Here is a 23405-nt window from a genome sequence, read left to right as displayed (position 1 = left end):
AGAACACACTTAAAGTAGGTCCTGTGAGAAGCCAGAATTACAATGAGCTGCTCAACAACACAATAGGAGAGGATGACACAGGAGAAGCAAAGTATTATTACAAGAAATATGGTGGACAAACGAGATTCTATAACGTGAACAGTTTCTGCCTTTTCTTTTAAGGCCTACGTTGCACTCTGACAGCAATTTTATTCTTTGAATGTCTAGGAATTGAAATATAGAAATTTATGGCAGATAAGAACTACTCTGCCCATCTATGTGAGACCTCAGACCACATTATACTTCTCCCTCTCCATCCCCCTCTTTCAGATTTCGTATAGACTGGTGTCCATTCCCAAGCATTTGATTTAGAATTTCACCCAGCCCAGTTGGGAGTCAACATTTGCAAAAAAATGTCACCTGTAGTGTCACTTTCAATGAACAAAATGTCCTTTTCAGATAGGATGAGAAAATCATTTAAAATATATTAGGTCTCACCACAGGTCCAATAGGTTTACGTAGCAGCTCTGCCTAAGGAACCTGTGCTGAAGCAGGGATATCCTGAAAACCTGACCTATTGGTGGCCCTTGAGGACTGGAGTCGGTCTCCCCTGTACTAGAGTGTAAGGTCTCAGGAGCAGCACTCATTACAGCTTTGTATTTGCGCAGGCTATAACTAGGTTTACTCAGATATACAAATCGGGCTACAGAGTGTGAGTGACAGTGATAGGAAGGGACTTGCGTTATTCAGTTAAAAAAAAAAAAAAAAAATAATAAGAAAAAAAAGACCTGGGGCTTTTGAACTATTATGTCTTATGTAGAACTTTCTGGTAGTTTCCCCAAGATAAACGGTTACACAACAACTTGTTAGTTAAACCACATCTGTTTATGCACACCGAAGAGAAAAACTGTAATTATCCCAATTATTCTGATCGCATTAGAAGAAATAAAAAAAGGAGGAAATATACAGCCACACCAGTGTTGCGTATAGTAAATATAGCTTGAATTTTTTTAAATATATTATTATATACATATAACCGCCGATCATTGCTGACAACCCGGTTATTTTCATTTAGGGCTATGATAAAAGAAGTCCAGGGTTTCCCACTGTGGGTGATCGGGCAGAACATCACTGTTTAGGTCATCGTACCGCTAAAAAAAAAAAAACAATACAAGCAGGTTGTTTTGCCCCCCCCCCCTTACATCGGTTTGAAGCAGGGGGTCTCCAGAGCTGAACCCCATTCATTTCAGCTACGCGGACCCCGTGATTCCAGAGATTCAGACCTCCAAAACAGGGGTGACGGTATCTCGGCAAAGTTTAAAGCTCCCGCATCATGTGGGCCAATAGGATGCCCGAAACCTGACGTCACGGCTTCCTATTGGGCCGCGAGAGCTTTGAAACTCTGCCATTACATGAACCTGCTAGCGGAGTGACTTCCGGCACCCCCTGCGGAGGAAACTCCAGATAAGGATCCCGGGAGCTGAAATGAATAAATAGTGTTCCTCCTGCTTCAACTATGTTTAATAAATAAATTGCACAAAATAAATAAATTGCATGCTTGGATTGCCTCCAATGGACTAAAAGGGGTAATTAAATATATTCCAGAGTGTCTGAAAGGCCCCTGGTGGCCAGAACCCCATCTGCGATTTTCCCACTACGTAGCCTTCTTAAAGTTAATTATCCTTTAGGCCAGGCGTGCGCAAACTTTTCGGTCTGCCCCCTGCTCATGCCCCCCTTCTTACCTAGTCTCTGGCATAAAATTCCACCACGGGGGTCACGTTGCCATGGCATCGTGACCCTGCAGCGTCATTTGATGCCGCGTTGCTTGTGACAAGGTAAGGGAAGTTGCAGAGGCCTCACGCGAACCCCCGTCATTTTATTTAAATGGGGGAAGAGCGCGGGGCCTCTGCAACCGCCGCACCCCCCCTAGAAATCAGTTTGTACATCCCTGCTTTAGGCACTGTGTGGCTGGAAATTAAATCTTCTCCAGCACTGGGAACCAGCTTCCCTGCATATTGAGATGAGGCAAAGGAATACTAGAAATATAATATATCCTACGTATTAGGATGAGATCATAATGAACACCAAGTTAGCACTATGGCACTCCCATTCAAATTTCTGCACTGCTAACTTTGCATTATTCCACTTCTCACAATAGTGACCTACAAGGGGTGGTCAGCAACATTGACACAAAGCAAGTTTCATAAGCCCTACAAGACCACTTCTGTTCTGCAGAACTTCTAATACACCTTATTGCTCAATGTATTGAACCCCCCACCCCACAAAAAAAAAAAAAAAAGTCATACAATATACTGTACAAGCGCTTTATAATCTGTTACAGACAGTATATGGGTACAAGTTAGCAGGAATTTTACTGAAGGTTGGACCTTTAGGACAGAGGAAAGTTCTCAAGAAGAGAATGTAGAATGATTTCACTGTATTAAATCACAAGAACAACAAGACCAGTTAGAAAAAAAGTATATTTACTTTAGAATTTAGCTGAAGAAACATCGTTAGGGGTATTTGCACAGGTTGGAATGACCTAGTAAACAGAAAAATGAAGAGCTAGGAGTTTTGTACTTGTATTGTATTCAGCTTGGGTAATATTTAACTTTTCTCCCTTAAAAAAAATAAACTGTACTTAGCCAGGTTAGTACAAATCTCTTGGACACGAGGTTCAAAACACTCAAGTTCACTTAATTATTGGGTGTGTGTGTGTGTATACATTACACAAATATTACACACACACACACACACACACACGTAAGAGAGGCAAAAGCAAAGCAGGAACATTACAAGTGCAGCCCTCAGAAATGGAGGGAACAATTGTAAATCGTATTCGCTTATAGCAGTAAACCCACCAAATGTTTTGACATTGTAAACAGGAGGTACTACAGAGAGAAACTGCCCTACATTCAGCTCCTGAGACGACACCCTGGTTTCAGAGAGCCTGAAGAATTATATATGGCCACCAATATCACCCAATTGGAAGCTGGAACCGATTGGTCCCCTGTGTGATTCTGTCACCATATCGTTTCCCCCAGAGGGAGAAGAATTTTCAGTTCTGGAGATCACCTGGTTCCCGGGGATAGAGCGGGTCAGTTTTGAAGGACCCTCCAATACAAATTAGGTTTAAAATAAAATGGTTATCTGGGATTGCTGCCTTAACAATGTAAAGCAGCAAACAAAAAGGCAGGGAGGGAAACACCCTCCTATCCCCAAAAGCAATTTTAAAACTGAAAACTGAAACAATCCTATTGTCAAACTCATACTTGCATGACTTCTGTTACATTGTTTTACCCTTTGAAAATGAATTGCTGCAATTAATTGACTTTGGTCCTAATTAAAGGTTAAACAAATAAATACTTTCCACAAGCAAATGAAAATGGAGGTTTCTACAATCAGGTTCTTAAAAATGTTGTGTAAAATGGCTCCCTTAACCATGGAGAGGGAATGTGGAGGACTATCCCAATGACAGCTAGTAAGAAAAGAAATGTTTAAGTATGCCAATGGTGACATTTGGACATTTACTATTAATTTGATCAAATGATGTGCAGAAATAAAGTTGGAGCTTTAATTAAAAGCAGTAGTGCTTCCAGCTATAAAAAAATTATAGATCTCTATTCTGACAATATATGTATACATTTAAATACATGTAGTACGTTAAAGCTGCTCCCAAGAGGTGCAATTACCTTTTAAAGGCCCCTTTAAAAGTGCTCGCAACATAAAAATGTGATTAGCACAATGTTTTCTAAAGGCTTTGTTAGAAAATGACTTGTTAACGTCACAAAGGCAACTTCAGCTGTGCATCGCTAGCTTTCTTTACCCCTGGTCTGTCATGTGTGTTTGGTGATTAGGCCGCCAATGCCTGCAAACGCACATAGATAGATTTTGTATAACCCGAGCAGCCCAAAGAATGTTTTCTCTAGGGGAAAGTGTGTGCGCGCGCGCGCGCGCACGCACGCACGCACGCACGCACACACACACACATCACAATTTGACTACATACAACCTATACTGTTTTCTGTACATCCGTTCACTGTATTGTAGTCAAATCCCGAGAGTTACTCATGGCACTGTGTTTTATCGGATTTCATTTTTAAATGTTAAATTATCTATACATTTTTTTTTGACCAATCTAGTTAATACCTAGTAGTTGTACAGGTTATGCAAGACTAACCCTGGACACACAAGTTGGTCTGGCATTGACTCTTGACACTGCGAGAACATCAAAGTGAATGCATGAAATTGAAGTGACCTTTATGTTGACCTTGCAGGTGTGCTACCTGAATTATTAGCCCAGCATTTCCTGGCGTGGAGAGAATGGAAACAAAGGTTTAGACTCCAAGTGCTCCGCAGTCATTTATGTTTCGGGGTACAGCAGTGTTTCATACAAGCATTGTCTATTGATACTATGCGCAGTACAGAACAAGAAATATGAAAAACAGTCAAGTTTATAACCCAGTAAATAAAAATGTACTTTATTATAACAAATATTTAGCCATCCTTTATTGCATCAGCTCTACAAATCATTAGCTTGCATTTCAAAACAATTGTTGTGGTCAAATAACCGTTCTATAATGTGTAATATACATAAATGTGGAGTGGTGGCTCAGTGAGTAAAGACTGATGTTGGCTCATTGTGACCTTGCGCAAGTCACTTAGTCTCCCTGTGCCTCAAAAACATAGATTGTAAACGCCACGGGACCTGTGCCTGCAAAATGTCTCTCTAAAGTGCTATGTAAAACTAGCAGCGCTATACAAGAACATGCTATTATTATAAATGTGCGTGTGTATACGAATAGATGTAACCAAACGGATTGTACCTGTTATCGTGTGTAAAAGCACCAGATTAAACTATTTGGCAACCCACGATTACATTGTATTGATCACATGTTAAAATGTACACCAGCGGAAAGGTATAATCATGCGTTAATGGACGCAGGCTACATCTGTATATAAATTATATGCACATGTGGCACCCAAAAGTACTTAATCACAAGTAGTACAGTACCTTCTATTTTTATCTCCAAAAATAAATATCAGACTAAAAAGGAGAGGATTCACCCAACGCAAAGTTTCTAAATCTCCCCTAGTTTTAAGGGGTGCCTCTGGCAGATTATGGTTGTGATTTCCACTCCCAGAATCCCCTGCTTAATCCATCCCATTATTTTATTACCACCACTTGTAATTAGTTGAAAATGACAAGGACTGGAATTCAATGTTGAATCAGATCCGGTCATGTAATAAAGTAGGGTCGTGTGAACACATGCTAATTTTATGCAGTGATCAAAAGTACCTATAAAAACAGTCAGACTGTGACTTATCTGATGAGGAAACGAAATGTATGACCTCATTTTAGAACGGGTCCTCCAATTTTTATGCCCCAGAAACGCAAAATGTGTGTTTGTAGATACATCATTTAAGTTGTGGTCCTCCATGGTTGTAAAATAAAAAAAACAGTGGAGATAGTACCCACCCCTCATGTACCGCCCCATTTACCACAGATTGTATGGCCGCTGGCTTTGTGGACAGCACTGTTCCTTGCCGAGTTACCTTATTTGAGGATGGTGGCCGCAGTCATCCAGTAGGAAGCTGCAAAGTCATTACCAACCCCCAAAAAACAACGTTGAGGTTTACTGCTGGCCCGCAGTACCTGGCAGCCATTTAGGTGTGTGTGTGTGTGTGTGTGTGTGTGTGTGTTCCAATGCCTTCAATATTTAGCTAAAACAGAAGATCTTGAAGAAAGCCAAAGGGAATACTGGTCACCCCCGTCAGCGCGACCCCAATGATAAGCTAAAATCAGACAGATGGACACCCACTTCACGTCCAAGGCAAAATGAGACAACAATGCCCACCTTATACTACTCTTAATATTCATGGACAGAATAAATGCAAAATAAAATATAACATCGATTTTAAAGAAAATCTAGGTTTTACCAAAGGGAACTTTACTTCTTTATTCCACACACTAGTGGTAGAAGAGCAATAGGGGTGTCTCAAATACATCGGGTGTGTGGTGCTCACCTGAACAGAATGTGTCCCTACACAACAATGTGATATGAGCGGGATCTATGGGGACATAAGAATAAAGACGTGCTACACAAACGTTAATGGATATTCTGGTCTTTTGTCGATGCCAGTACAAAGGGCCCTGTGACTTCTTAATAGGGCGGAGATTATGCAAACCCCAAATCATTTCTAACGTGGAAGGTAATCAAATGTATTCACAATGTCTAAGCACCCATTAAATATACGGAAAGAATAGGTTAGGGATAGCAGAACTCCACCTACATTCAGCGATTACCAGGTTTACATAATATACCCAAGAAACAGGTTTCCACAAATTCTTATATGCAACAGGGGAAAAAAAGTTTTTGTAAAGTACATTTGTATATATTATGGGGTATATTAAGTATCGTTCTTGTAAACAATTTGCCACGCTGCACGTGCATTCTGCAGCTAGAACTGCTTAATTATGGCTGAATGATAAACTTTCACTGTGAAAAGGTTTACAAAGTGGTAACCCCCCCCCATGCAAAAGAAATAATAACCAAGGGAAAAATAAAATGAGAACACGCATTAGGATATCTTACCACTGTAATGACATTATTTTGTTAGACACTGTATTAAACATGACTCATTAGATCACTTTGGTCTTAAACGGGACTGCACATTCACGATGTGAAAAGGAGCAGGCAGCTTTGTTAGCTGGAGATTAAGAAACAATGGTCCGAAATCTATAAAATGTGAAAGTGCGATTAAGCTCACAGATAAAATTTAATCAAGGTCGCAGGTTTCAAATGAAAAATTGTCCTCTAGAAAGAACACGCGGTCTCACCTTTCCTTTGTGTATCGATTATACTGAACTCAGACAATGGGTTAGCAAATTGTTACAATATGACTGTACATTTTGTATTCTTTCTACACGAATGCACTTTAATAATTAGTTGCCACCTTGACCTAATTCAGGGGTGGAAGCTTCAGTCCTGAAGGACCACCAGGTCTTCAGGATATCCCTGCTTCAGCATCGGTGGCTCAGTCATTGAAATAGGGATATCCTGAAAACCTGACTGGAGTTGGCCACCTCTGAACGAATTGGTCAAAGTCTCGAATATCTGGACCTGCCAGAAACAGTTGTGGGTTCTAAAGATGCGTGAGCCTCCTCACCCGAAGTCAGAGAAAACATTGCCAAAATGGCAGTATATAAAAGGATCTGGAGAGCTTGCACTCATCCTCAACGCTTTGCGTATAAAAATAAATTAAAGAACATTACAATTGCCAAGCTCTGCTGATTTATACTAAAACATGCCCTTCTCAAAACAGTCACATGGTTCCTTCTTTACTACGTACAACAGTGTCTGTATGTTTACCAAATGTTGGCGTATTTCTGCAGTGGGTATAAAAAAGCAATTCATGCTTTTTTTTATTATTATTTTTCAAATGTTTGAAGCAGGAGGTCTCCAGAGCTGAAACCCATTCATTTCAGCTCCAGGGACACCCTGCTTCCTGAGATACAGACCTCAAAAGGCGGCGACAGGTATCCCGGCAGAGTTTAAAGCTCCTGCGTCACAGCTTCCTATTGGCAGGCAGGGTGCGAGAGCTTTGAAAAGTGGCGATTATGTGATCCCGGTTAGCCAAGCCAGGGTTCAAAAGGCAAGTATCTTCGAAAAAGGTGGGCCTGGAGGTTTAGTGAATGGGGTTCAGCTGCGGAGGCACCCGGCTTCAAACCGATGTTAAAAAATTATTTAAACAGCGCATCGATTGTCGCTTTAAAATTACAAGATCGCTTTTAAATGAAGAGCCAGAGATTACAATTTTTTACAGCAACGTCCCGTCTGGAGTATGCCGCTGGTTCATGTAAACTTGTTGAAGCTTTCCAGAAACTTAGTAGCAGCTTAAAAATCGGGCGGCGTTACCCGCAAGCAGTTCAGCGTGTCTCAGACGCCAGTGCCGAACATGACATTGCAATTCTAATGTCTCTGCGGCACGCCAAACAATACTTACAGCGACTAACTGCGCCGGACTTCTGCACTCCATCCAAACACCGAAGGGTAAGCTAGAACGTGTATCCAAATTATTGTCTGAAGGAGTGCGTGAAATGGGAGGACAGACAGCCTAAGGCTGCGTTTATAGTACTGGCCATGGAGACTGACCTTGCACAGCAAGTACATGCAGTCCGTCGCGGGTGCCCATAGTGGGCGCAACCACCACGGCTGATGTCACGTGGTCGCTAGAAGTCAAAGGATTTTTACTTCTTCAGTGATCGGCGCGTGACACCAGCGGCACGTGAACGGTTCAGTCAATGAGGGCGAACCGTTCACGCCACGCCCCATGTCACCCTCTCCTGTCCAGTGCAGAAAACGCTATAGGGACAGCAATGGCTGATGTCACGCGGTCGCATCACCCTTACTATAAACGCAGCCTTAGCAAGTGTTTGGGGGAAGTCCCACTTGGCTCACACAATTATTTTGGAAGCAGCCTCATTAGTAATTCGGTTCCTCGAACTTAAACCATTTTTAAAGCAGACATGATTGTCTGAAAGAAAGAGCATTTTTAATTTGAGTGGGAATACTATAAAGAACAATGCAAATAAAATAAAGTGATTATGCCTAATTTAGCCTAAAAGGGAGGGGTTACAAATAAATATAAAAAACAGCTACCTTATTTACAAGCTAAAACAAACAACCACACATTATATATGGTTTTAAAGCAGCAATACAGGTCTCATTTATTTTTTTATTACAGGATTGAAGCAGGGGGTCCTTGGAGTGGAATTGTGTGAATTTCAGCTCCGGGGACCCCCTGCTCCCAGAGATTACACCTCCGTAGTGGTGCCGCTATATCTTCACAGTTTAAATGCCCCGGTCACGTTGGCCAGTAGGAAGCCGCACCAGATTACATCCTGGCTGCCTATTGGCTCGTGGAACGCAGGAGATTGAAATTACACCATTTTGTTAGGCACCCGGTTCCCTGTCTGCATAGATACTGGCACCGCTACCGAGGTAAGCATCTCTGGAAATGAACACTGTTCAACTATGGAGGTCCTCTGCTTCAATCCCGTAATATTTTTTTTTTTTAAAGGGTAAATAAAATTAAACACGTATTGCTGCTTTAAGACCCCAAAACAGATCACATAATCCTGATCGGTGACTCATCGTCCCCCTCTTCTAAGAACGGCACAAGGTTGGTCTCGTGTATCAGAACAGCATCAGAGCACCGAAAGTGGAGACAGGACAGTGTGAAACCCAATATCATTATACCATGCAGGATGTGGTGTTGTTTCCCCATAGATGAACAGGAAACGTCTGCTTTAATGATGGATCAAAATCTGTATAAGGGTGAATCTGAGCCTCGGGGGAAACCGCGTGGTCGGAATTGCTCGTTCCGACATGTCCACAAAAAGAAATCCTTAGAACAAATGCATTAGCCTTTTTCAATCTAACTGTTTCCTCCTATTGCAACCATCTCCCCTGCAAGGTATCACCATTTGTGTTAGCCATCTGATAATCAATAGTTTTGTTGGCAAGACTTGGCAAAAACTGAATATATATTACATTTTATATAAGGATTTGCTATTTGCTATTCACAATACGACAGGGTTTGCAAATACAATTCCACATTAAGATCGGTCTACACACAATCTTTAAGCAAAACAACACAACACTAAAAACCCCATCATGTGTTCATAAGCTTCAAGGAAATGGTAGTACTGGACCTAACTGCAAAACAATTCTAAACGTGATCCACATTGGGAGCTTTGCTCCAATCTTTGATATAAAATTATTGGGGAGGGGGTTTAAAACACAGTTTTGGAAACAGCAGCATCTTTGGAACTAAACCATGCTATTTTTTTAAGCTCCAGGGACTCCACTGGTTGCAGAGATTGTTACTGGTGTAGGTGCCAGGGCTTCTGCACATGTCTCAGGCCAATAGGAAGCTGTAATGTCATTGTTTGTGGCTTCCTATTGGACGACCATTGAAATCCCCTTGGGAAACACTGGTAACTAAACTGGCAATTATCTTCAAAAACAGCCAGGTTTAGCTCCAGAGGGCCCCCCCCAACCCCCATTTAAAAAATCATGACACTTGTACTAAACCAGGAGTGGCCAACTCCAGTAATCAAGGGTCAACAACGAGTCAGGTTAAGGATATCCCTGCTTCAGCACAGGTGGCTCAATCAGTGGCTGATCCCTGTGCTGAAGCAGGGTTATCCTTAACCTGACCTGTTAGTGGCCCTTGAGGACTGGAGTTGACAACCTCTGCACTAAACCATAAGACTCCTCACAAAGCCAGGCGACCACTCGAGTGAAAGGACTGTAAAAAGTTTTCTGGTGCTAGGCGGTCTTTTCATGGCAGAACGCCCGTGAAATAGGAAATGAAACACTTTCTCTCTTCAACCCTCATTCGGTGTCTCCTACACCAGAACACACCCGTCGCTGATCTCCAAGTAGTTGACTGTGGCTATCAGCAAGTTGGTGGTTAGTTCAAACCTGGTGGAACGTGGCATTTTTTTCCAGATGCAGCTGTGAAATCATTTGCACTATTGTCCGAGTGTTGTGGCAGCAGTTCAATGTCATTACACAAGAAAGGGACAGTCCCCAACTGATACTTTGTATCAGGGAATAATAATAATAATTATATTATTATTATAATACTTTGTTTACGTCGATCTCCAATCAACCATAAAACCCACATTATTTCTGACCAAGTCAGACTCTCCGCAGATGCGAGAACGATTTCTGCCCCAGGAGCACACAGCACAAACAGGCAGAACCTGTAATATTACAATACATATTGCAGCATGGCATTTAAAGCAGCAATGAAACAGACCGACCCTAAACACATTCTTTGTATTTCAGTTTCTCTGGGGCCTGGTTAGGAAAATGCAAAACGGCCGGTTTTATGTGAAGTGACCTGTTTTCACACAAACTACCAGAAACAAGTCAATTTCAGATTATAGGAATTCTTGCGAGTCCCGCGTCACAGCACAATAATTCCACTCACCACACTTGTTGTTTGGGACTAGTAAAAGATGGGTTATACACCCTTTATAGGATCTAGGGCAGTCATCTCACCTCTGGGATGTCATTCAGGACGCAGGAAGTAGCAGATCAAATAAAGTGCATTGAAATGAATCAGGAGATGTTAACCTCCCAAAAATCTTCATCAGCAAGATTCTTTGACCCAAACATTTAAATGTTAACAGAAAAGGCACATTTTTATAATGAGTGAATCTCACAATTTGACATTGATCTCAGAGTTGACTTGTGGGATTTATTACCAATTTGGTCAACTTCTACAGCACAAACCTTCTCATGCCACCTGTTCTTCAATCTTACATAACTGCAAAAAAGCATGGAGGATAGGTGCAAGAGATTAGCATTAAACCTGTCAGGATATAGTGACTGTCAATGCACTTCAGCGTCTCCGATACGCCCAAAGATATACAGGCATGACAACAGAAATCAGAAGAATATTTCGCTTTTTCAGTTTTGAATTTGTATAAGGAAATATTTTGGAATAGTCTTATTATCAGGACAATTTATGACAGAGACACAGAGGACACAGAGAGACATTTCCTGAACTGAGAGCCCTTAGTTGTTGAATATAAAGAGAGGCCTTCCAAGGGCATTCACAAAAACTGGAATTGCGCTAAACCTAGAACTGCAGAACATTTTGTGAAATGCGCCATCGCCTGTTTCCAGAATGCAGACAAATGCTAGAAGTCAACCCTACCTTAAAAAAATAAAAGCACGCAACAAGATCTATATGTGGGAGACGACATCTTGTATTCTATACGTAAATTACTTCGGTCATTTGGTTTTCAATAGGATATAATTATACTAGAACAAAAAATGTACATTGAACTTTCTTTTTTTTTAATAATATAGGGAAAGGCCTCAGTTTTGTGAATTGACCATCTTTCTAATCAATTGGTATATTTTTTATTGTCAATTATATTGTGATATTTAAACCAAATTGGTCAAAAATTGCCACACACGTTAATGGGAGTCTTTATGTCATATTGAATCAAGTGCTTAATATATATTATTCATTGACCCTCTAAAGCAGGGGTCTCCAAACTACGGCCCAGGGCCACATCAGGCCCCCCACAAGAGTTTATCCGGCACGCAGCAACTTGAAATATATATATTTTTGGTCATTATATATCATTTCCCAGTGTAAGCACGGCATCTTTTCTTTGTAATTGTCACATTACTCTTTTGTTCTGAATCATAATCATGCGGATTACACCCAAAAAGATCCAAATAAAAAAAACATACATACAATAGCCGGCATGCCAGGGGCCATATGAAACAGCACGTTATGCGCTTTTGAGATCTCCCCTGGGAAATCAGCAATCAGTGCTCCACAAGAACAGGGAACAGGGTCGAAGTCACATGATGGCACTAGTACGCTGAATAGCAAATCACATGGTTGTGACTTGCTAGAGGGCCCATGGCACTCTGCGTCGGGCCCTCAAATGTCCAAATGGTTAAATATCCTACCCATCTTCCTTTACTAAATCAGAAACCTTCATCTTCTCCTTACTATGGTCCATCATACAGGCAGTCCACGGTTATCCAACGCAACCCGTTCTGAAAGTAGCGTTGGATAGTGAAACCGTTGTAAAGTGAGTTCCATGTTAATCAGTGGCAGCGAGCGTTGGATAACGCATTCCGCCATTGAAAAATGGCCAATAGGGTTGCATTTACAATTGCGTTGTAAAAAAGCGTTGGATATGCCATTCGTTGTAAAGTGAAACGTTGGATAGCGAGGACTACCTGTATACTCTTCCTACCACTTGTAGAATGCGAAGGGCAAAACCAACGTCTCCAATTCAATGTACTGCTACCAAAAAAGGAATTCTCTCATCTGGGTACAAGTGACAGCAAAAGGAAATAGTATTGGCCATAAGATCACAAGAACCAAGGTTGTACAAGATTTGCTTTTGGGTTTTTGTTTTGACCAGTGCAGGTTTCTAGATAGTCATGTGTAGAAAATGACTATCACATAGGGGGAAAAAAGTAGATTCAGATTTAACCATCATAAAGGCTTTACATGAATCTTCGTCCTTGGTATAGCAACCTTGTCAGGTTGGGAACTGTGCCCAAGAAATATGGCTTTACAGCGGTGAAGTTATAAATAAGATAGTCATTCTAAACACAAACACCTGTTCTAACAAAAACGCACCAGCACAATAGATCTATTCTTTGCCGTGTGCAAGTAGAACAGTCAAACATGTTGGTACAAGATAGAAGGTAAGCAACCAGTTAAAAAGTCATTCTCATTGCTAAAGAAAACATACAGCTGATGAATGGGAAAGCAACAGCCCTACGCAATTCACGCGGAAAAATATGGGAGGTGGTTCTGCCCCTGTATAGATCAGGGGTGGCCAACTCCTGTCCTTAAGAGCCACCAACAGATCAGGTTTTCCCTGCTTCAGCACAGGTGGCTCAATCAGTGGCTTAATCAACAACCAAGCGTCCTGCTGAAGTAGAGATATCCCCAATACCTGACCTGTTGGTGGCCCTTGAGAACTAGAGTTGCCCACGCCTGGTATACTGCTGCGGCCAAGTTTATTCGAGCATTTGCCCGTTCTTGGCCGCAGCAGTATCCTGGCGCGCGCCGGAGGGTGACGGGCGCGCGCCGAAGCAGCGGAAGAGCGCCCTCCGATCGGGGCGCTCTCCCTACCGCTGCCGGGTCCGCCGGGTCCCCCGGAACCCCCTGCCGCCGTCCCGCGATCGCGGGACACCAGGGCTCCCTCGGGGAGCCCTGGACGCGCGTGCAGGGGGCGCTGGCACCCGATGATGCGTGACCGCGCATCGGTGATGCGCAGCACGCTGAGGGAGTGTGGAATGAGCCGCACTCGGATAAACTGTGTCGGCAGTGTAGATCACCAACAAGATCTTACCCAGATTCTTATGATCGGTTCTGGAGAAATGTTTCTTCTGAAGTAGATCAAATCTAAAAAAAAGTTACTCAGATAAGTGCAAATACATGGTTTGAGCCTAAAGGATCAGCCTCTACAATACATTGCTGATCTCGCTTGAGGCGGCTTCTTTCTGCTGCAAGAACAGACGATGTCAAAACGTGTTTATATTAAAAAAGGTGTATGCCCGGTTTAATGGGATTGGGCTTTCTTTAATGGCTCTGTGACCGCTGCTATCAGGTCTCAGCAGCCTGAAGAAAGAACTGATGTGGCAAGGCATGGTGTCAACACTGGCACGTTAACAGCAGTGTTATGGAAAACAAAGTGTTAAGAAGAGAACACATGAGTTATTTAACATGACATTTTGTGTATCAACTCACAATAACGTCTGCAGGTCTAAAATGCACTTGTACAACCAGCGCCAGAAAGACACCAACCCTTAGTAAATCTTTTTGAAGCAGGGGGTCCCAGAGCTGAACCGTGTTCATTTTAGCTGTGGTACCCCCTGCTCCCAGAGATACTTACCTTGCGCACCTTACCGTAGGTGGCGCCAGTACCTCAAGAGGTTTAAATGCCCTAATCACGCGGTCCAATAGGAAGCCGCAAAGGATGACGACATGGATTCCTATTGGCCCACATGATATTTAAGCCGCCATTTCGATAACCCTGGCACCCCTTTCCGAGATAAATACCTCAGGAAGCACAGGGCCCACAGTGCTGAATGTGGTTCTGCTCCAAAGACCCCTGCTTCAAACCTTAAAAAAAAAAAAAAAAACACCACGGCAGGATTGCTGTTTTAAAAGACTGCCCTCATGTGAAGATCTAGCTTTACTTGAGCTCTAACCGCTGTGAAACACTGTACACAATGAGTCAATCTTTGAACTGGAAGGGAGGAAACTGATGAACAATAGTGTGACTAATGACCGAGTCAGTGTCACCAAGAGCACCAATTCAGGTCTAAAGACGCTCACTGTAGATTGTAAATTGTAAATTTGAGCTAGTGAGCCATGGTGACTGTACTGCTTAGTTCACAGCAGTAACACACACACACACATAGTTACTAAGAGCTTCAGACCTACTGTAAAACAGGAAAAGGACTACCTGTCCCAAAGAGTTTACAATCCAAGTGATTAACTATTTAGAGAGATACATTGGGAATGAGAAAGAATGGTGTTGCTGGCAGGACCAGATACTGTATGGGACGAACAAAGAACATCAGGAACCACAAAGTATGCCGTACAAAACATTTTACACAGACCGGCCTAGATCAGGGGTGCGCAAACTTTCTGTGCTACGTCCCCCCTGCCTGCTAGCCCCTGTGCTCGCCCCCCACCACCTGCTAGCCCCTGTGCTCGCCCCCCCCACCACCAATATCCAGTGTCAAATGACGCAGGGTCACGTTACCATCGCAGCGTCATTTGACGCTGTGGTGCCATGGCGAGGCCGAAGAAGTCCGCGCCCCCCCAGAATAATCTTGCGCCCCTCGCTTTGCGCACCCCTGCCTTAGATGAATAATGCACCAGCTGTTCAGTAGCTAGAGAGATCTGTCATGCACATGTGACAATTGCCAAGTGAGAGGCGGGAGACATCGTGTAACTTCAAGCAGCAGCAGCCCATTTTCAAATAAAAAGGTTGACTCAAGTATGGTGGCATGACTCATTTAAATGGGTCAGCAGCACTTAGCAAGTAATATTATGCAAAGAGAACCATAGACTGGGTCAAACGGCAAAGAAGATCTAGCACCCATACTTACTGCATGGTGTCCAGGAGGTAGAGACGTGGTTGTCTGTATAGGCACATGCTATGCATGGCAGGCCGTGTGGCAGAGAAGGGGTTAATGGTGATTTAGGAAAACATAGATTGTTAGTTCTACGGGACAGGGACTCTTGCCTGCAAGAATGCTATGTACAGCACAGCATACACTGTCAGAGCTATACAAGAAAAACTTATATACCCAACGCAGGAAAGAATGCTGGAGTTTCAGGAAAATGCCGCGGCGGCCATTTTTAAAAGGACCAGTTTAAAAAAAAAAAAAAGAAATTATAGATCGATAGATATAATTTTGTTTGTTTATTTATTTATTTTTTTAAACGTGTTTCCATTACAGAACAACTGGAGAATTTCACGAGTTAATAAAAATCAGAATGAAAAAGTAGAATTTACATTTTTATTTATTTTTTAGTAAGGAGAATGGCACAATGACAATGAAACCGTCAGTCTTTATCCATTAAAAACAGGAAGGATTTATATTCGCTGTTTTGGTTGTAAAAACAGAGAAAGGAAAAAAAAAAAACAGCTTAGGGCAATTCAATCATTGGGTAGGAAATGGTGTTTGAACAAGAAAACACCCTTCCCTGCAAAACAAACCGCAGCATTATTTATATGGAAATGAGATAGTCTGCTCCTTAAAAAAGGAACAATTACCTTAGATGGGGCCTCGCCACATTAGGGGAACACACAGCTAGTCCTGGTGGGGTTTTGAGCGGCTACAATTCAACGGTCTAAAGAATCACTGGAGCAGAGAGGCCCAATGCAGGGAGGGAGCCCGGTGCAGAGAGGCCCAATGCAGGGAGGGAGCCCGGTGCAGAGAGCCTGGTGCAGAGAGGCCCAATGCAGAGAGGCCCAATGCAGGGAGGGAGCCCGGTGCAGAGAGGCCCAATGCAGGGAGGGAGCCCGGTGCAGAGAGGCCCAATGCAGGGAGGGAGCCCGGTGCAGAGAGCCTGGTGCAGAGAGGCCCAATGCAGAGAGGCCCAATGCAGGGAGGGAGCCCCAATGCAGAGAGGCCCGGTGCAGGGAGGGAGCCCCAATGCAGAGAGGCGCAATGCAGAGAGCCTGGTGCAGAGAGGCCCAATGCAGAGCAGGGAGGGGGCCTGGTGCTCACTATGTCCAAAGGGAATGTGGTAGTGGATTGAAACAAAAAATAAAAAAGTAGAGATACTGTGTTCAATGCGAAGGAAGAAACTTTTTAAACAATGTCAAAACTTATCAGTTTTAGTAATGATTACAAATTATGTGTGGGGGTGTGGGGGTGGAGGTGTGTGATAGGGGCTATATATATGTAGCCAGGCTGGTTTCCTTGGCTACCAAGTCTTCCCTCCCTGGCAGTAAGTCCTGGTAAGAGTATACCTGCCAGGAGTTATTATGGGTCTTCCCCACTCACAATAGCTTCTTGAGTGACAGGGGAAGCGGTGGGACTAGGCCTGTGTGTGTCCAATCACTGGATTCAGACCTGGTACCTTCTTCCCTTGTACTTAAGGAGCTGCACTGCTAATTTTAGTCAGTGCCTCTACCTCCTTGAGAGAGGCTGGTCTACCCTAAAAACTGTGCAGGGTTTGCCAAGTTTGTACTCCCTCCCTTAGGGGAGTGGATGGGAAGACCATACCCCTTACTCCACCAGGGAATTAGGGAAGAGTATGGACTGCTTCATTTGCCCTTGGCCTGGAGTGGAGGTCCAGGGTACTTTACATCCTGAGGGTGAAGCCCCACGAAGCGAAGTATGCTGTGTATGCTGTAACATCTGCCAGTGTACTAAATAAAGTGATCCTGTTTAAAGATATCTTCCTGCCTGAGACTACAATCAGGGGGAGTGGGAGCGAGTTCTCCTGCAGGGATTGTCTGCATGGAGGCGCTGACACCGAGAGAGAATCAGATCCTAGCCCAGAAGCCTGTCCTGTTCTCTTCCACAACACAGCAGGATACTCAGATCTACTGTGACAGCAGGTATGCACCACATCACCCCGTAATGGCAAAATCTCCCAGAGGAGGGGGGGGGGGGGCATTGTTACATATAATATATACAGGCATACCCCACATTAACGTATGCAATGGGACCGGAGCATGTATGTAAAGCGAAAATGTACTTAAAGTGAAGCACTACCTTTTCACCACTTATCGATGTATGTACTGTAGTGCAATCGTCATATACGTGCATAACGGATGTAAATAACACATGTGTAACAGGCTCTATCGTCTCCCCGCTTACGCACAGCTTCGGTACAAGTAGGGAGCTGGTATTGCTGTTCAGGACGTGCTGACAGGCGCATGCGTGAGCTGTCGTTTGCCTATTGGGCGATATGTACTTACTCGCGAGTGTACTTAAAGTGAGTGTCCTTAAACCGGGGTATGCCTGTACACACACGATTTAAAAAAAATTTGATTTACAAATATAATTTTTAGAAATGAGGGTTCTTGGTATCTTGGTAACCACAAACGACAGACACACTTAGTGACCACTGGATGAACCTATAGCCTGCCCGGTGATGTTTAAATCAACATTTTCTACATATTTGAAGTGAACACTTGGAGGTTTGTTAAGGCGACGTATAAACAAGTCTGAAAAATCTCCCCCCCTCCCCTTCCCCCTCCCTTTAATTCAGGCCTCCCTGCAAATCTCAGATTCTAGTAACTGGAAACTTTAAGATGACGTAGGCGCAGGGAAAGGAGGAAGGAAGGATGTCCATGTTTGGATATGAAAGGGGGGCAAAAAGGAAAGGATCGGAATGGGACTTTACGCAATACAGGGAAAGGCCCGTGTTACCGCACTAATGTACCATGACGTGTGGAAACTTCAAAGCCAAATAACTCCTGGCTGCTGAAGGGGGATTCAAAGGAGTTACCGCCCCTTATACCACTAAAAGGCCTTTCTTGTTCACAGTATAATGTGTGTGACACACACACACACACACACACACAGTGTTTCACTCTTTTTTTTTTTTAACTAGTCCTGTAGTGCCTGCTACGATTTTTCTTTTATTCCTAATCTTTTTGCAGTTAATGCCCCAGAGCAGTTACCAGTACAGGGCGACACTATAAACCAATGAGATATATACCGTTCATGTAATTTATAGAACTCTGTACACCCCATTGTACTGCTCAGTGAATATGTTGACGCTTTACAAATAAAACAATTAGTGTGTGAGATATAAATATATATATTTCGATTTGTCAACCACTGTGTGTATGTGTATACACACACACACACACACAATCTGAATCAAGAGAAGAAAAACGAAAAAACAAACAAACAAAAAAAACTACTACTTACTGTATTGTCAGTAATTCAAATTAACCGGCTGTTAGCAGTGTCAGTATATATGTCATATGTGCCGTAGGCAAAGACTTCGGGGTAATAGGCATGATTTCTTCTCTACTTATCAGTCACCCTTGAACTTTAAGATACTTGATACAATCAGTACAGACGTACACAACAGGTTTGATGGTTTGTGCTAGTATTTAATTAACTACTGGGAGTTAATTAATCCAATTTCTGGGTAATTCAATGTTGAATACGCAGGTAGGTGTTGGTGTTGAAGAAGCAGCTGCAGTTACAAAATATCTATACGTTGGCACAGCGTAAACATAACTGCTAGGGCCCGGCTCGTAGGTTTTACAGAACTGCTGGTGCAGAGGAATTGGCGAACTCTACTATAGCAACAACTGGAGATGTGGAACCAAGGCCAATATGCAATGAAGACATCACAGAGGCTTTTAACCCCTGCAGTGCAAGTCGGGCCAACATTACATTGTTTAGCCATCCGTTGTTGGCCCACAGCACTAAAAGTGTTAAAGAAATGACTGGTACTGCTCCACATTACAGGGGTAGCCCAATTATGCTAAATAAAAAAAAAAAATGGACCAATCTTTTCCTAACTGTACAGATTAAAAAGTAAGAGACTATACTTGGGGAAAGTATGATCCATTTGTAGTGTAGGATGGTCAATAATGAAAAGGTAATGGTCCTGCCCTTCACCATCAACAATGATGTGGAGTGAGTGGCATGTAGTCTTCCATAGGGAAATCAGAGACCCTCACCGAGAATGCCCCATGATAAGCATGTCAGAGCCAGGCTTTTACCTCACTTGAAAAAGGCACATTCCCCTTTCAAACAAAGCTTCACAGAGACAGGAACGGATAAGGCTTGTAATATAATGTGCCGGCGCACAGCGTTGCATGCACGTGGCGCGGACGGTTCATTTGTAGAGGGTAAGCGGTGACGCGTGTGGCTATGATGTCACAGCGCTAGGCCACGCTGTGATTGGTTCATAGCGTCACGTGGTGCGGCGACAGTGCGAAAATACAATTCTCTTATACTTTCTCTGGTCTGCCGCACCACCACTCACGGCCATGCGCGTCTCGACTGTATCAACGTCAGCTTCCCACAGTCAATTGTAATTGACGAGCGCACGGTAGCGCAACAGCATGCTCTATATTACAGCCCATTAACCAAGCGAATGACGTCTGCGGTGAGAAAGGTGCTGGGAGTCCCACACAGCAATGAGACGGGTCACAGTTCCACTCATGCTCGGTGACTCAGACAGACGAGGTGTGTAAGAGGCGCCTCTCATATGTAGACATTCATGTTGACTGGAGGCCTTGGGGTGACGTCACCCCTGAAGATGCAGGAGGGCCCTTTCAGAGCGAAGACGCAGCCCACGCTTAAAACACCTCTCTGCCCATGTGTCTCAGGCCTCTCCGGCAGCAAAGAGGTTAATAGCCCCTGCAATCTATCAAGGCCACATGTTGTAGGCCCCTTTCAGCAAACAGTACAAATCAGTGTGTACACACACACACACACACACACACACACATTATAATGCAATATTAGTTTAGCACAGCAAACAGATGTAAAACATTAGGCGAAAGGTATCTCTGTCCCAAAGAGCTTACAATTTAACATACAATCTGCTTGTATCCCTTAGAATTACCAGGGTGAGATTAAAAAAAACACATTGCCAGGTTTTGAAACCTATTCTATTATTTCTACATAGAGACAAAAATAAGGACTGCATATTGAACCCTTCCCCTGGCTTTGAAGGGGTAAAGCGTGCTGAAATTCCCCCCCTTTTTTCCCCCCTCATTGAAACCGCCCTTGTAATGGAGCATTGGGCTTTCAATAAAAACGGGAAGGGAATGGGCATCAAACAAAAATGTGAGAAGAGTAAATAAACAATGGAGGTAAAAAAAAAGAGGGACAGTTTGGAGTTACTTGGCTGGGGAACGGAATAAGGAGGAGGGGGAAAGGAAGTTTCCTTGTACACAGCGAGTCGCATGCTCCGTACTGCGGCCGCAGAGGCATTGGGGTTAGTTGGCTGGGGAACGGAATAAGGAGGAGGGGGAAAGGAAGTTTCCTTGTACACAGCGAGTCGCATGCTCCGTACTGCGGCCGCAGAGGCATTGGGGTTAGTTGGCTGGGGAACGGAGTAAGGAGGAGGGGGAAAGGAAGTTTCCTTGTACACAGCGAGTCGCATGCTCCGTACTGCGGCCGCAGAGGCATTGGGGTTAGTTGGAATGCAGAATATGTAACCAAAAAAAAAAAAAGTTACCATTCAAGTTCTAGCAGCTACTTTGTACCTGGTTCCTGAAATGTTTGTACATAAAATGTAAGACCTCTTCTTTCACTTCTGGTAACCACATATTGTCGCTATAAATCTGTGCCCAGGACACACTTGAAAAACCAGAGGTAACTCTCAATGTAATACTTTCTGCTAAAACATTTTAGCAATAAAACCCCACACCTCCCCCCACGACAGCGATCGTGGCTTCACTTTGAGCCACGTCGCAGATCACTTACCGACTCCGCCGCGGCTGTAGATAGCAGCATAACGATAACCAGCAGTATCCGATTCATTTTTCCTGCAGAGGTTGAATAGCCCTTTAAAGTTTCGGCGGTCCGCGTTCTAGCTCGACAGCGCGCTTAATTCCACGGTGCTTCTTTTTCTCCTGTTTAACCGGGTCTTAAGCTTGTGTGCGCTCTGCTCAAATCAACTTTATTATACTGCTCTGTGCTACCTTCAAAGGGTTTTTTATAAGATGTCTCCTCCCCATCCTACAACCTTAACAAACAGTCCCCTTCCCCTCCCCCACTAAGCCGGAATTTCCCTGTCTGAGGTTGATTCATTTAAAGGGGAAATGACATAAGAGGCGTCAGTTTCACTCCTCTGACCTGGAGGTATTTTTGTTTTCCCAGTGCCTTTGTTTCTCTTTGTGAGCTCACATGAGGTGGTACTGAGCCCAACGCTGCAGTCTGGGAAAGGTATGAGGGACATTCCACAGGGGGGGAAATTTAGCGCTTGTATTTCTCAGCTGGAAACTCTCTGCTGCTGTATTTGCAATAAGAAGTTATAGAACAGAAGAGAAAACGGGAGGCGTTATTGTGGCGACCAAATATTCCAAAGTAGAGACCGCAACACGACGAAACGTTATTTATAAAACAATTTACTTCACTTAAAAATACATATTATAAGGATATTTGTCTAATAGCGTCCCCCGTATGTTATCGATTTGTTTCAGTTTCCTAACATTACACAAACTCTACCCTCCCACACTTTCTCTTTCCCCCCACCTTCCATCCCCCCTCCATTGCCTCCCTCACCCCTCCATTCCCCTTGATTACCTCCCCCCTCCATTCAATCTATCCCCCCTATCAATTCCTCCCCCCCTCTATTCCCTCTCTTCCCCTTTATTTAATCTCTCCTCTCCTCATCAATTTCCTATCTCCCCCTCCATTCTCTCTCCCCCTACATTCCCTCCCACCCCTCCAACCCCTCTCTCCTCCTCCTCCTCCATTCCCCCCCCTCATTTCTCTCTCCATTTTCCTTTAATTCCTATTCCATTCATTCCATTTTCAGTCTCTCTCCTCCCCCTCCATACCATCTCTCCCTCCCCCTCCATTCCCTCTCACCCCATTCTATTTCTCCCCCTCCATTCCCTTTCTCCCCTCATCCCCCTTCATTCCCTCACTCCCCCTCCATTTCCTCCCTACTTCCTGCACTCACTCCCCCTCCATTTCCTCCCTCCGTCCTCCATTCCCTCCCTCCCCCTCCATTCCCTCATTCCATCATCTCCCCTTCCCTTCTATATCTCCCTCATATATTCTTTCTCCCCCATCCTTTCCCTACCCCTCCTTCCATTCCCTCTATCCACTCTCCCCCTTAATTTCCTCCCTACCTTCCTCCCGATTCATTCCCCCCTTCATTCCCTCTCACCCTCCCTCCATTGAATCTCTTCCCCCCTCCATTCCCTCTCTCCTGCCACTCCATTCATTCTCTTCCCCTCCTCCCCTCTCGCACTCTATTCTCTTCCTCCCCCCTCCATTCTCTTTCTCCTCCCTCCATTCACTTTCTCTCCCCTCCATTCCCTTTCTCTCCCCTCCATTCCCTTTCTCTCCCCTCCATTCCCTTTCTCCCACCCCCTCCATTTCCTTTTCCGCCCCCTCCATTCTCTTTCGATTTGTTTCTGTTTCCTAACCTGACACAAACTCTCCCCTCCCTCCCCCACTTTCTTATTCCCCTTTCATTCATTCCTTCCCTCCGTCCCCCTCCTTTCCATTTCTCCCCTCCCATACCTCTCTGTATCTATTCCCTCTCTCTCCCTCCATTCCATCTCTCCACTCTTAATTATCTCCCCTCTTCATTATCTCCCCCCTGATTCCCTCCCACCCCCCTCCATTCCCTCTCTCCCCACTCCTTTCCCTCTCTCCCCCTGGCATTCC

At 43.9% G+C, this 23405-nt stretch overlaps 1 protein-coding gene across 2 annotated transcripts in view; it reads right to left on the bottom strand.

The window, feature by feature from the left end:
- The window catches only part of SDC4 (syndecan 4), a 29479-nt gene extending 7733 nt beyond the window's left edge, over positions 1–21746 (bottom strand). The window contains exon 1 of one of the 2 annotated variants that reach the window (XM_075572587.1): positions 21486–21746. In XM_075572587.1, the coding sequence (XP_075428702.1) occupies positions 21486–21542 (57 nt within the window). In that variant the 5' untranslated portion in view covers positions 21543–21746. Of the gene's footprint in view, positions 1–2466; positions 2506–21485 lie in introns of those variants that run through there. The other variant, XM_075572589.1, reaches the window with a different exon arrangement.
- Positions 21747–23405: the final 1659 nt, after the last annotated feature.

This window comes from Ascaphus truei, chromosome 15 (genome assembly GCF_040206685.1).
Source record: "Ascaphus truei isolate aAscTru1 chromosome 15, aAscTru1.hap1, whole genome shotgun sequence".
In the NCBI taxonomy this organism is placed as follows: Eukaryota; Metazoa; Chordata; class Amphibia; order Anura; family Ascaphidae; genus Ascaphus; species Ascaphus truei.
The sequence above is the reverse complement of the archived record's forward strand: the minus strand, read 5'-3'. Positions and strand labels throughout refer to the sequence as shown.